Consider the following 14638-nt stretch of genomic DNA (forward strand, 5'->3'; position numbering starts at 1 on the left):
TTACAGCTGCTGGAATGGCCTTGGGTTAGCCATAGCTATCACAGGAGTTGTCCTTGCGAGAGCCCTCTCAGCCCCACCCACCTCACAGGATGTCTTTTGTTGGGGGAGAAGATATAGGAGATTGTAAACTGCTCTGAGTCTCTGATTCAGAGAGAAGGGTGGGGTATAAATCTGCAGTCTTCTGTATTGTGCATTGTGGGAAATGGCAGTATGATAGATTACTAGCATATGATTATCAGCACAGGAGAAAAAGAAGCCCTACTGTTACAAAGCAGGGTGATGGCCACTGGCTGAATTGCTTAGAATACAATTAAACATACTTATACGGAAGTAGGTCTCTGTTCAGTGCTATCAACCATGGTAGTTAAATAGAACCTCTAGGCAATGCTTGCATTATCTGCCACTGCAGGGCAAACAAGAGAAGATGCTGTTCTTAGAGACATGCTAGACAAAAGTGGGCCTTCTGGTGTGATTTCATGGGGTTGTCCTGTGTTCATCTTTATCTTTCAGATGGATACAGCATTATGTAACTGACTGAGACAGCAACTGTACATGCTCAGTTTTCTAGTTCTAGCATTGTGTGCACCATTAAAAGCATAGCAAATGCTTTTAATGCAAAGAAGTTAAGCCAATTTGTGAAGATTCTTGCACTTGTTTTCTCTTTCTAAACTTGCCCTTCTTTCCTGATTAACTTTGCATGTTTCTGAAGGTCACAGTACTACATCCTTTCAACAGGGACAGTATATAAGACCAGGGGTGATTCTCAGTGCAATTCTAATTGACCTCAGTGGACTCAGAAGTGTGTAACTGTATTTAAAATTGCACTGTATGTTGGTTAAAGATAGGGGGCAACATTTCTTAGTCTGGTGTTTTCCACTATGAGAAGAACAAGTTAACTGTGACTCCGTTTTTGTAACAGGAGCCTTGTGAGCTCTCTCTGACTTCTCTCAGTGAGAAGTCAGTCACTCAACAGCGGATGAATCTTTAAAGAACTTAGCCTCATTAATCAAACCAAAAGGAAGTAATAATTAACAGGTGGGAATATCTTGACCTATACCTTTCCTTTTCCTTTTCTTCCTTTTCTGTTCTCCCCACTTTTTTGAAGACTGGAGTATCTCCAGGTGGCCAATAGTTAAAATCCTTCAACAATATAAAATTGATACAGGAAGCCTGGGTTTGCATTCCTATTGATGTGAATGTAAGATTTTTGCTTTACCAATAACAGTATCAACCAGACTTCCTTAAAAAACAGGATCCTTCCTGTCTGTCTGTCTGTCTCCTCTTCATCATATCCCAGTAGGTACTTACATACCTCAGGCTGTTGGTATTGCTCTTCATCCACACGAGTGGAGATCCAGCAGACAGAAGAGCAACACTCCTCCTGGGGATTCCAGGAAGAGTTACCCATTTATGGATGGCACTTTCAGTGAGGAGGACTGGGAGAAGCCCAGCAGGTATGTTAGGACACTAAATGATGTAGAAAGGTGGTAGCAAATGTGCATTCAGTTGGTCAGAAGATACTTTGAATATTTTGTTTTAGAAAAATGGGGCATAAAAGTATTTGACAAGAATGCGTGTCTATATGTGGTGTAGGATCTTGACTGGGAATAGGGAAGGCTGCTAGTGGTCCTCCCCCCCCCCCCCCCCCCCCGCATCATAGCTATTAGATAGCATCTGTGTTCACACAGAAAAATCAGGTCCATTTAACACAAATAACTGTTAAGGCTTACTGATGTGTAATGTTGACATGAGGTGTTACTGAAATACCGTCTCGTATATGTGACTGGAAAAGATTACACAAAATATCACAACTCTAGATCTAAAAGCAGATATTTAGAAGATTATCTTAATGGATACAGAAATGCAGTGAAATCATTTGACAATTAAGAATTATTAAACAAAAATCTCACATTTTAAACAGAAAGATCAGGTTTTCATGATTGCGCAGGAATCGCTGGATCTTTCTCCAAATTACTGTCTCCATGAAACTCCCAAAAAATCTTCCTCTTGAAGTACAAGCTTTTAGATTCTTAGGCAATTTCTGCATCTCTTCCTTCCATTTCATGGAGGACGTTAGGACTGAAAGCAGTGAGGGGGCAGATTGTGAGGCTCTTCTGAATGTCTAATATAAGAATTTGTTTCCCTCAGAGTGATGTTTGGTTGTCCTCATGAGTGGAGATGATCAGCCACTGTTGAAAGCTTCAGTGCTTGATAAATAACCTTTTTTGCCACTAGAAAAGAGCAAGAGTTGAACAGCACCCAAAAGACTAACCAAATTTGTGACAGGGTATGAGCTTTTGTGAGACACTGCTCACTTCTTCAGATACAGAAGCATGCAGTGCCTCATGAAATCTCATACCCTGCTACAAATTTGGCTAGTCTTTCAGGTGATGCTCGACTCTTGCTGTTTTCTACTGCTACAGTCAGACTAACACGGCTACCCATCTGGACTTTTTTGCAACTGAATGGCAAATTGGTTTTATTTTAAGAGCTAGATTTGAATCCAGTAGCACCTTGAAGACTAACAAGATTTTAGAGATAACGAATTTTTGAGATTCAGAGCTCCCTTTTTCAGATAAGAGAGCTTTGACTCTCGCAAACTCAGACCCTGCCCCAAACTTTGATGATCACCCAGGTGCTACTGGACTCGAATCTAGCCCTTCCACTGCAGACCAGCATGACTGCCCTCTAAATGCTTTTACTGTATCTTTCTGTCTGTAACATTATCTGAATGTTTCTGTCCCCAGATAGTGGTGTGGACAGATAACAATTTTACCAGTTATTAAGCGAATTTGTTCTGAAAACATTTGGATCTGTCTAGGCTTAACCAAACAGCATAATGCTTCAACAAGTGTTTTGAGCAGTGAATTGGACCTGCAAATTGAAGAAAACAGATTTCCACAACTGGCATTTTATTGGGCAGGCCTTGGTCTGTCTTCTTATACATGCTGTTTAAAAAAAAATAGCTAAAATGCCATTAACATTTTGAAGCCAGTGTTTGGCCTTTTGATTATTCAGGCACTGGTGTAATTAGCTTGGGGAATACCCTTTTAATAATAGAGGTCAATTAACTGGAGGAAAGTAACCTTTTTAATTTGACTCACATTTGAGCTTGATTACAAGGTAACCTTTTTTTGCTAAATGTATTAATGGCCAGATGTGAATGTTCCATGTAAGAAGCCACAGTCATTTGTATGTGTAGTGTAGTGTACTTGTGTGACTCAGCATGAGGCATACAAATGACTGCAGCTTCTTGTATGTTAGTGTACATCCCAAGTGTATAAAAGTAGTTTGACTCAATCGGAACTCTTCAATAGCTTTGTTAGTTTTTTTACGACTAAAGTCAGTCTGGATAAAGGTATTAGGTTGCTGCTACCATAATGGATCCATCATGGCTACCTGCTATTGTTTTTCAGCATTAGAATTGTCTACCACCTGTTAAACATGAATCCAAATGATGGGTTTCTTCCAAGCTGTGTGTCAAAGCACAAAACAGTAACACTTGCATTAGGTTTTGTGCAACAACTTTTTGCCTGGGATTTGTTGCCAAGACTGACCTCACTAGTCTCCCAGATTGCATACAGGGACTACTGGTCTTCATGTGGCTTTCTTAATTCAGTGGTTTGCTTGTGTCTCAGTGGCTCTGTCTCAGTACTGCAGCCATCCAGAGAATGATACCCAGGGAGAATTTGGATGAGAGAATAAAACAGAAAGCAAGCCAACAGAAGGGACTTTCTTAAAATATGTACATACCCCAACTCAGCATCCCCTGTGTTTGTGTCACAGTTCTCTGTAGTGTTGACCCATTAAACAGTAATCATCTCCTTGGCATGAAATTCCAAAACCATTTCATACGACTTTGGTTCACCTTTAATCCCTGTTTTCCCTTTAGTGTGCAGAGGAGAGATGCCAGATCATCTAATGTAGTGACTCTTCCATGTGCTTGAGAAGCCAGTGTTGCTATTCTGTGCCTAGTGTATTTTACGTCTTGATAAATAACAATGAACTTGCACAATACCAATCATGGGTTTACTTGCTGAAACACAGTTCACAACTCTGGTTTCACTGTCCATGAGGGCCAGTCCACCCAGTGTTCAGGGGCAAAAGAAGGCTTTATCTTCCCTGTTACAGTATCCACACATGCAGTGCTTGACTTTGCCCCACAGGAATGAATAACCACAAAAGGAGCCATTTCCCAACAGGGCTTTATCAGCCTTGTTGCCATTTCCCAACAGGGCTTCGTCAGCCTTGTTGCCAGCCTTGTTGCAAGACTCGAAGTGAGCTTTTTTTGACTGTATGAATTGTCCCAGAATATGCACCTGACGAAGCCCTGTTGGGAAATGGCTTGGTTTGCCGGCTATCCATCACGTTCCTCTACTTTGGGACGACTGGACTGAATTCTTGAGACTGTACATGTGCAAGGAGAAGAGAGCCTAGTTCCAATGTATCATTAGCAGTCTTTGTATGGACTTTCAATTTTGGTATTCAAGTCTGCATAGAGTGTTTTTAGGCTTTCTGTGTACAGCTCAGGTTTGAATGGTGTTATAAGCAATTCACACAATTTATACTTACAGCACTTTATTACATATTTTTGCAAACACACACATATATTTTGCAGCATTTGACTGTGAGCTTTTACTTCTGGCACAGGAATGAATGGCATCAGTTCACTTATATAGAAGTTAAGTAAAGAGGTGCACTCAAAGACACAACTCAGGTGGGGGCAAAATTTGCTTCTTGTCCTGATTGAATCCAGCTATGGAGAATCAAGCCTCTATCAGTACAACCCATGACAGGTTCTGTCGCTTGTTCAAATTATGTAGATGAAACACTGGACCAGCTTTTGGAGAGCTGGTTTCTAACATGGGGGGAGGTGGTGATTGGCAAATAGGCAAGCCTGACTCTCCTTCTATGCAGAGGGATGTTTTATATAAGGGGCAAGGGCAATAGATGTATCAAAAACATAACTATTGGCCCATAAAAAATTAGAGATTATATGTTGAAGGAGAAACATGTCTGGGCAGCTGATGGTTCTTGTTAAGTCTTCTGTCTATGATCATATACAGTGTTGAATTGGTGGCTGAGTCTAGGGAAAATCATTTTATATACATCTTTTTTTGCATTTACTCCCGCAGAGACCTGATGTATTTATCATTTTCTCACCATGTCTGTTACCCTCTGTGTTTTTCTCTCTTTTCTCAGGTGTTCTGTGTCTCAGATCTGAACTCTGTCCCATCCGCCTTTGTACTAACAGTCTCTGAGGCTCCTGGTTTACCCATAATGCATCCTTTTTTTTCTTTTCTCTATTTCACCAAAACGTCTTCCTAAACCTACAATCTTCCTACAGGCACTTTTTTATTTACCCTTTTGAACGTGACATTTACTACACCAGTTTAATTCTTCCTTTTGAAGGACTTTTGCCCTGTTAGTAAAAGTGCATGGAGGTTTTGTATTTGGACTCTCTTGCCTGAAAAAGTTCACATTGTTTGCTTTTGTATATGAAGACTCTGTCAAGTCTCTGCTTTTACTGGCGAGCCACTTGCTGTAGCCTTGCGGCTTCCATCCCGCTGCAGAAGAGTGCTGACAATCTTTGGTTCCTACGTTACAACAGATATCCCAACCGCCAAAATGGCCTTGAGACCGCGCACGAGGATAATTTTTGGCGTGTTTTTGGAGAAGCTTTGGAAGACTTGGAAACATGTGGCCAGTCTGAACTTTTGAGGGAAATTGAGGTAAATTTAGCACCTGAAAACTCAACTGCTGTGGCCACTTTTAATAAGCTATTCCCCGCCCCCCCCCCCCTTGTGTGTTTTGAACTGAATCTCTCCAGTTGGGAATAGGACAAAGAACAATGGTGGGGTGAACAGACTCTCTCAGACCCTTTTCTTTCCTTGAGTAGTTCAGAAGGGTAGGACTGCTCCTCTGGTTTCTGAGCTCACTCTTGGGCAAGTAGATGGCAGAAGGCAGTTCCACAGTTAGCCCTGGAGCTGCAGCCAGTGTCCCGTGCTTTTTCCCGGAGGCTGATGAGGGGGCATAAGGGCCTGCAACAGCTGATGAGGGGGCATAAGGGCCTGCAACAGGAATGGTGGAGGTGGGAAAGTCCTGTGTTATAAAAGCTTGTGGTTCATTGCATCCAACCCCATGTATCATTTTTCTTTGAAGGGAAGACTTAGATCCAAGTTGAGCAGACAGTAGAAGGGTGCAAAAATGAGCACACTGGCAAATCAGGCCCACTGGCCCCAAGTCTGCCTGTGTCCACTAAATCCAGACTTCCAAGAACTGGTGTTGCTTGCATGCACACAATCCCAGTTTAAGCCTCTTGTAGACAGAGGATTCTGCTTACATTTCTAATGCATGAGCCACCCTGATGGACATGTTGCCAAATGCCTCATCTTTTACAACTGCAGTACAGGAGAACAGTAAAGGAACATGGAGGAAAGAAGATTAACTCTTTCTTCCTTGCCATTTTTTTTCCACCGGAGAAACCTATCTATGAGTTGTTTTTACTCCTGCTGGGGAAGGGATACTGGCGCCCAGAAGTTTGTCACTGGAAAAGGCAATCATGCTAGGAAGAGTTGAAGGCAGCAGGAAAAGAGGAAGATCCAACATGCGATGGATTGACTCAATCAAGGGAGCCATGGCCCTCAGGTTTCGAGTCCTGAGCTAGGCTATTTATTATAGAACATTTTGGAGGTTGTTAATTCATAGGGTTGCCATGAATTGGAAGCAACTTGATGAAACTTAGCACATGCACATCCATACGTTTTTCCCACAAGAATAAAAATACCTCAGACGTTACTTTTTCCAGTAAAAAAGCAACAGGGGGAGAGAAAAGATAAAGTCTAGCTCTCTTCCCACACCATTCTACTCTATCAGGCAGTCCTAGAGGCTGCATTTGCAAAATAAGGTAGTGAGTCATTTAAAAAAAATAAGGAAAGTGTAGTAAATCGTTGTGCAGGCTGACATTTCTCATCTACCTAGATACAATTTTGCAACATCAACTCCAAACCCAAACCACAAGTCAGCATTTGTGGTAAACAGATGTGCTCGTAGTTCTCTTTTTAACCTCCTGTTGGTCTTTTCAACTTCTTGGAAATTGCAGGGGGAAGCTGGTCGTAAAAGGGATGAAATAGTCATCATCCTTTAAACATGCTGAATGTTACATGGCAGGAGATCTGAAACCTGCTGAGAAAATACTGCCTCCTCCTAAAGTTGGACTTCACAAGCTTTACTTCTTTACAAGGTTCACGTTGCCAGTTTGACTTTATTTTATTTTTCCTGCAGGCATCCATCATGACTGGAAGTGTACATAATCTGGGTCTGGATGGGGGCAAGTTGCATATGAACTCTGTTAACCAGTCAGGATTGAGCCCATCAAGGAAAGGGAACTCTAAGAGCTCAGGTGAAGGGCAGGGCCACAGCAATGTCACTCCCACCAAGAAAAATGATAGGAATTTGGAAATCAAGATGATGAAGGAAGAGATTCAGGAAATCATGTCTCCCACTCCTCTTGAACTGCACAAGGTGTGTGTGAAGGGTTCCATTATAGGCTATAGGTATTTCTGACATGAGAAAGTGGTCTTTATCCAAATTTAATTCATTCTTAGGTGAATAGTAAACAGCAGCTGCTTGCTGAGATGCTTGATTTAATACAAAGATGACACAGTTGCCAAGAATATTTAATAGTGACTAAGAGTAAAGAGGTATGTAATACATTAACCCATGTGTGGAGGAATGCTTACGGTACCACTAGCCTCTCCAACAAAGAATTTGGAGGTTGAAAAATCTTCATGAGAGACATGTTGGGTCAGACGAGTCATCCATCTAGTCCAACATTCTGTTTCACCCAGTGGCTTTCCCTTGATGTTGCCTCCTTTCAGAGGTTTACTGCCACTGAATATGAAGGTTCCCATAACTGAGCATGCATAATAGCCATTGATGGTCCTTCCTCTGTGTATCTATTTAATCCCGTTTTGAGGCCATCTATGCTCATAGCAATCATCTGTGCTGTATCTATTGTCCATCAACTCAATTGAATGCCCCCCCAAGTTCTAGTATTATGGGGTTTAGTTAAAAATGAGCCATTATTATTGTTATTAGGTTATTTGTAGTTTGCCTTTCTTGCTGAGATTCAAGGCGAATTACATAGTGTAAATCAAGTACAGGCAAAAGAATGGGACATTCAATGAGCAATAAATAGGGTTTGGACTACAGAAATCTCAAACAGACCTGAAGGCATTCAACAGAATGTTTGTTCTGGAATGAGCTATAGTAATCTCTGATTGTTTCTTTAAGACTAGAGATTTGCTTTCACAATATTGTTTAAAGATAAGATTAATTGTAAACTTGTTGACTAAAAATTCTGCCTTCATACATGAGGCTGTAAGCTCAGTGGAAGAGCCTCTGCTTTATATGCAGAAGGTCCTGGGTTCAATCCCCAGCATGTCCAATTTAAAGGACCAGGCAGGAGTCAAAAGTCCTCTGCCTAAGACTCTGGAAAGCTGCTGCCGGTCTGAGTAGACGACACTGATCTTGATGGACCAATGGTCTGATTCAATATAAGAGAGATTGTGTTCATGATTTTGAAGAACTGGATTTATTTTTATTAATTTATTTTTTGCATATGTGCGACTTGCTAGGGAATTTGCTCATTGACATAGATGGCTTAATATCTGGTTACCATAGTTACTTTTAATTTTTGCTTCATCTTCATTGCATAGTACATATTCAAGTGTCCCCAATTGGCTGCAATTGCTGTTAACCTTTAGGGGACCTATTCAAGTTCATTTTTTTTGCCAGAAAGAACAGTTGTGAGAACACATTCATAAAAAATAACTGCCGTGTAATCACCAAGAAGGAAAAATCACTTGGGATCACTTTACTATGTTAATAGACATAGGAAAAACTGGGCCTAGCGCTCTTAAAAGAATGGCATAGGTTTCCCCTTAGGCCTCATCTGTCACTTTATTCACCGTTCCACTTTGTTTCTCCCCCACCCCCCAATCAGATTGCCATTTTGCCCAAAATCAATAAAAAAAATTTCCCTTGAGACCCTTAGCAGAATCCTGTTCCTCTTATCAGCCTTGCAGAAAGGGTCATGTCATGTTTTCCCTTTTATTCCTGTTGTTTGTAATAGACTTGTGTTTTTTTGTAGATGACTATCTACAAAGATCCAGAGACTGAAGACTTTGGATTCAGTGTCTCAGATGGCTTGCTAGAAAAAGGTGTCTATGTTAACATGATCCGTCCAGAAGGGCCAGCTGACCAGTGTGGCCTCAAGCCTTATGACAGAGTCCTTCAGGTAATTGATACAAGGAATGGGAAGAGTTTTAAGAAACTGGAATGGATGTGTTTCAGCAATGTATAGTATTGTGCATTATTTACCTGGTAAGCTCTCCTTTGATTATGCTATGGCAATATCCCAAGATAATGGGGTAGATCCAGTGCCGCATATATGTGAGCTCAAGGACTTCTATCCATAGATTGCAACTTTTTTCATCTCTCTCCTCCTGAAGCAGCCCAAAATGGCCCCTGAAATCCTCTTCCTGGGGGTCTTCTCTCCTCCAGGAGCAGTATTTTTAAGGGGGAGTTTTTGGCAGCTATGCTATAAGGAGGGGTGGAGATAATAGAGGCAGTGCTCATTTTGTAGAAAAATAGGTGGTGGAGCTCATCCAGGGATTGTTATGCAGCTGCACATACTATTCAGTGGACAAGGAGGTGGAACTCTCAGAAAGGTTCAGGAGCTGCGCTTCTCTGAGCTCCCACTGAATCTGAGGCCTGGATAGAGGTATGCTTACTCCTACAGAAACATGGTGTTTGATTCAGTCCAATGAATTCAGCTGCCAAGGGTTTATGGGAGGAGTTCTACACTGACACCCCCCTATTGGGCCCTGTATGGTTAGTACCTACAGCTGTACCCTTTGGTGCCCGTTCTCAGTTCTGAAATTTCACTGGTGAAAAATCCCACCTGCTCCTATATAGCAATCATTTTCATTATGTTAGACAGAAGTTTTGACATTCCCCTTTAATTCCTCCTCTTTGCTTTTTGGCATTTGCAGAACTTTATTGGCTGTGCCACAATCCGCACATATAGGGTCTGTGACAGAAAGCCTGGCAACAACCTTGGGACCCTTGTTTGTGCTTATTTTAGTTCATAGCCAGCTGACGTGCTGTGCACTTGTTCTTTCTCTGCATAAGATGAAAGACCAGCAAAATAAAGGGAAACCCCCCCCCCCCCAATTAATTGGGCTATCAGCCATATTTCTGCTGAATGCTGGCATTGTCACAGACTGTGCAAGCATCAGTATTCTTCAAATGAATAGAAAATCCAAGGGGGAGCCAAGAGAGAGGCATCTGGGATACCCCTAACTGTAGTTAGTTATTTAGTTGAAATATGTATTCTTTTCTTGCAGCACTTAAAGCTGATAAAAAGACCATCACATGGCTTCAGGTTGATAATGTAGAAGTATTGAGCTTTGAGGAATTGTTCACATATTTCCAAATGATAAGGGGAAATTAAGTTGTTTGGATTAAGCAAGTACTAATCGTGATCCTTGTGCAGAAGAATTAGCATCATAATAGCATTTGATTCTTTAGGAAAGTAGGGTTGGGGGAGGGACCCCCCAAAAGAGAATATGCAAGACTTCCGACTTGATTGCCAGTATGCCATCTACTGGAATCTGTTCATCCTCTTTGTTTTTTTCATCCTGCAAATATGAAGGGAATGTCCTGAAGCTGTCTTGGTTGGGGGGGGGGGGTTAGACTCAGATATACAAAGAAGTCTCCAGCTGTTGCTGTTATCAGAGAATTACTTCTGCATAACAGCTTATTCTGAACTGAATTTTGATCTAACCTGCCACTTGAAATGGCCTCATTCACCTAGTCTGCACTATTTATCTTACAGCAATGATTTATTTTCTTAAGAGAGTGCCTTTCTCAACTGAGACTCAAGGCGGATTACACTGCGTAGATAAGAGTAATCAGTAGAATGAGAAATATCTAATAAGAAATGCAAATGACAAGGCAAGGAATGAGTCTGTTTTCCCCACCCCACCCCAATTCCTGAGAAATTTGAACTGCTTCCTGGCAGACATGCAGAATTATAACCAGTTTGCTAGGAAAAGATGTCTATGTTAACATGATCCATCTAGAAAGGCCAGCTGACAAGTGTGGCTAGTTTGGTGTAGTGGTTCAGTGCACAGACTCTTATCTGGGAGAACTGGGTTTGATTCCCCAGTCCTCCACTTGCACCTGCTGGAATGGCCTTGGGTTAGTCACAGCTCTCACAGAGCTGTCCTTGAAAGGGCAGCTTCTATGAGAGCTCTCTCGGACCCACCTACCTCACAGGGTGTCTGTTGTGGGGGAGGAAGGTAAAGGAAATTATGAGTCACTCGGAGTGGAGGGTGGGATACAAATCCAGTGTTGTCATCTTCTTTAGGCTAAATAGTTTGTCTGCAGTTTTATTGCTTGTAAGAAAAAGAAAAATGGTTTCAAGGAATGGAGTATTCCACACTTATATATGACATGCAAAAGCCAAAACAAATGTAACATATATGCAATACATTATTGTATGTGCTTGCTTGGTGTCATGTAATAGGATCCAGTACTGCTGTCTATGACACACACAGAGTATCTTTTGTCTTGCTTTCCAAGACTGTAAAAGAAAATGGCACAATTGTTTAATTAGTTCCAGTTGACACTGTATCCCCCAAAATGAATTTTCCATCTACTCCTTCAGGTCAATCGCATCCGAACGAGAGACTTTGATTGCTGTTTGGCTGTTCCTCTGATATCCGAGGCAGGAGACAAACTGGACCTAGTAATCAGCCGAAACCCCCTAGCCTTTGCTGCCAATGCCCGGTTAGATGACCATGGAAATCTGTCTGGCCAGTCATCTGTTAGTATGGAGGTCAAGGCCAACATGCAGACACTCTGAATGGAGGCCTTGTTGTCAGCTGTCCTTGAGGCTCTGCAAAGGAGCTTCTGGTTGTCTCTCGTGGTTGGTTTGTTTTTTCTCTCCAGTTTTCTGTTTTTCTTTTGCACTGGTATTTGTGGTTACTCTTTGTAGTATAACTTGCCATGATGAAGTGGGTCTCCAGTTAGCCATGTCTTGAAGCCTATCAGACTTGGCCTTAATGTTCCAATGAAGAACTTTGCCTTTGGCTAATGCAGATGATGGAATGTGCTGCTGGCTACAGAAAGCAGCATCCAGTGCATCTCACCTGTCGGGAGAGCATCTTTCTTCAGTCCATCACTCATGGTTTGCCTGAGCTTCTCCAGTGCATGGGCTAATAGGGAATTGGCCATCTCTTTGCCCCAATCTGAAGGGCTTGGACACATGGTGCTATTTTTGTTATTGTTGTTTACTTTGTTAAATCATGTACAGTAGAATTTTAAATAATTCCTTTGTTTCTGTGAAAGACCCCCTCCCACACTATCCTATGGCCTTTTCTTAAACAATTGCAAGAACCTTGGATCCCTTCTCCAAATTAACTCTTTCATCATCACTTTCTCACTGTGCCACATTGAATTTCCCTTAAAACTCAAAGCAGATTTCACTTACTAGGGTTTTGTTTAATGTTTTTAAAATATACGTGAGCCCATTGTCAGAGTTCCGACAGTTAAAAAATCTTTCCCCCCACCACACGCACTTGATCTTTGGGACACAAGTGTACACCTTCCCCACTGTTTGACTAAAGATACGGTTTATTTACTGCATTTTCAAAGAAGGCACTTAATATAGAAGACAAGATATAGGTGAATAGCTGTCCTGGGCCAGCAGATGGCCTTGTGCACACATGGGGTACTACTGAGCTGTTTCCTCACTGTGCCCCTAATCTGTTCTTTATGAATGGACATGAGAAAGCCTTGTATTCCCTTGTCACCACTGGCATGAGAGACAACCCTCGCTAGATTGATATTGTGTCCCCCAGTGCGCCTTCTGTGGGTCATCTTAGTGGAAGTACAAGTTTTTATCACATGATTATGAGGTGTGACACTCTGTTGTACCACTCCTAGCAGCAGCCCTAAGTTTTCGAGTGTTACCTTCTCTGTGGCCTGTAAGCATGATGCCTTTGTGACCCTGTGCCCCATCCCCTGCATCTTCTTTCACCAGCTGTATCCCTGTATAGTGATAAATGGGTGTGATACTCACAGTCAACATGCAGTTGACTGATCTGCCTGCAGTGAAAGGGTTTGAACACAATCAAGGCTGTGATCTCTTCCTTTTTTTTATGTCTTGCTTCACCGCAGAACATTGCCAGGTTCTGCAAATCTTTTTCCGGCCTGTACAATTGCCTGTGCCAGGGTTTCTGGAATAGCGCTTTATTGTAGTGATTTCTGATGGACCCTGTGTGGGAATTTGAGTAAGTCCTTGATCTGGCCTCTGTCCCTTTGTATTCAGTGTGGGTTTATCTTTTCTTGTACAGTGTGATTAATCTTAAGGAGCCATTTTTTTGGTACAGGTTGGAAATCCCTGCTCAATCAAGGCTAGGCCAGGAGCAGTTCCCAGGGCAAGCTGTGAATGTGTCTACTTTCCCCTCGCACCCTGCCTCTTTTCCACTTCTTGGGTCATTTTAAAGTATCTGTGATCCCTTAAGATGTGCATGGAGTCCCAATGGGCCGTCTCTAGATGTAGCCATTCTCTCTTTGCAAAGTATGCAATATTCCATACCATTGCTGCCATAACCTAGATAATGTGCCATAAAAAGAAGACTGCAGAGCATTGGCAGTTGAGCAGAAAAGGGGGTTTTATATGCAATATTCTCAAAACGGCAGAAGCTCAATTGTGGCTTCAAATAGGTTTTTAATGAAGACTTTTAATAAGGCTTTAAAAAAACAATTGGTCCTTGTATCCCTTCCTATGCATTTTGAATGATATGAAAATGAAATGGATTACTTAAATGTGTATTTTTATCTATATATTAGAGTGTATTCCTTGTAAAGTATTTTTATATGCTGATTTTCTTATGTATCTATAAAAGCACAATATTCAAAGAATATTTTAGTCCTGTTTTGGACATATTTGTAAATCTATGTATCTAAATGGTATTGCAATTCCTTTGATTTTTTTAATTAAATAAAAATAAATGAAACAGATGTCTTGTATTCTGCAAAAAAACCTAGACTCTAAATGGTGTGTCTGTATGGTCTACATCTGCTTGCTTTTTTTGGCCAGCAGGAACTCATTTTCATATTAGGCCACACCCCCTGACACCAAGCCAGCCAGAGCTGTGTTCCTGCTCAAAAAAACCCTTGCCGCCCAATAAATTTTTAAGGCCCTTTATGGCCTGGGGCCTACATATCTTCAGGACCGCTTCTCCCCATATGAGCCCCCCTGGGTGCTGCAGTCAGCTACGCAACATCGTCTTGCGATCCCTGGGCCTAAGAATGCCTGTCTAGCTTCGATGAGGGCCAGGGCCTTTTGGGTCCAGGGCTCTACCTGATGGAATGAGCTTTTGTTGGCGATCCGGGCCCTGCAGGACCTATCCAAGTTCCACAGGTCCTGTAAGATGGAGCTCTTCCACCAGGCTTTTACTTGATCCAGTGGGCGTCCTATGAAGCCATCTCTCCCCCAGCACCCTACCATCAAGGTGCTCAAGATGTGTTGAAAGCTTCCAGCCTACACTATGTTGTGTGG

At 41.9% G+C, this 14638-nt stretch overlaps 1 protein-coding gene and 1 non-coding gene across 9 annotated transcripts in view; both read left to right on the forward strand.

The window, feature by feature from the left end:
• Window positions 1-14097, forward strand: part of GRIP2 (glutamate receptor interacting protein 2) — a 637553-nt gene extending 623456 nt beyond the window's left edge. For 6 of the 8 annotated variants that reach the window (XM_060239631.1, XM_060239627.1, XM_060239630.1 and 3 more), the window contains exons 20-24: window positions 1298-1454; window positions 5612-5732; window positions 7285-7524; window positions 9155-9301; window positions 11738-14097. In XM_060239631.1, the coding sequence (XP_060095614.1) occupies window positions 1298-1454; window positions 5612-5732; window positions 7285-7524; window positions 9155-9301; window positions 11738-11935 (863 nt within the window). In that variant the 3' untranslated portion in view covers window positions 11936-14097. Of the gene's footprint in view, window positions 1-1297; window positions 1455-5202; window positions 5497-5611; window positions 5733-7284; window positions 7525-9154; window positions 9302-11737 lie in introns of those variants that run through there. The other 2 variants (XM_060239628.1, XM_060239635.1) reach the window with 2 other exon arrangements.
• TRNAI-UAU (transfer RNA isoleucine (anticodon UAU)) lies at window positions 8380-8449 on the forward strand. Its single transcript has one exon. It is a non-coding gene; the product is annotated as a tRNA-Ile (tRNA).
• Window positions 14098-14638: the final 541 nt, after the last annotated feature.

This window comes from Heteronotia binoei, chromosome 5 (genome assembly GCF_032191835.1).
Source record: "Heteronotia binoei isolate CCM8104 ecotype False Entrance Well chromosome 5, APGP_CSIRO_Hbin_v1, whole genome shotgun sequence".
NCBI classification, from domain to species: Eukaryota; Metazoa; Chordata; class Lepidosauria; order Squamata; family Gekkonidae; genus Heteronotia; species Heteronotia binoei.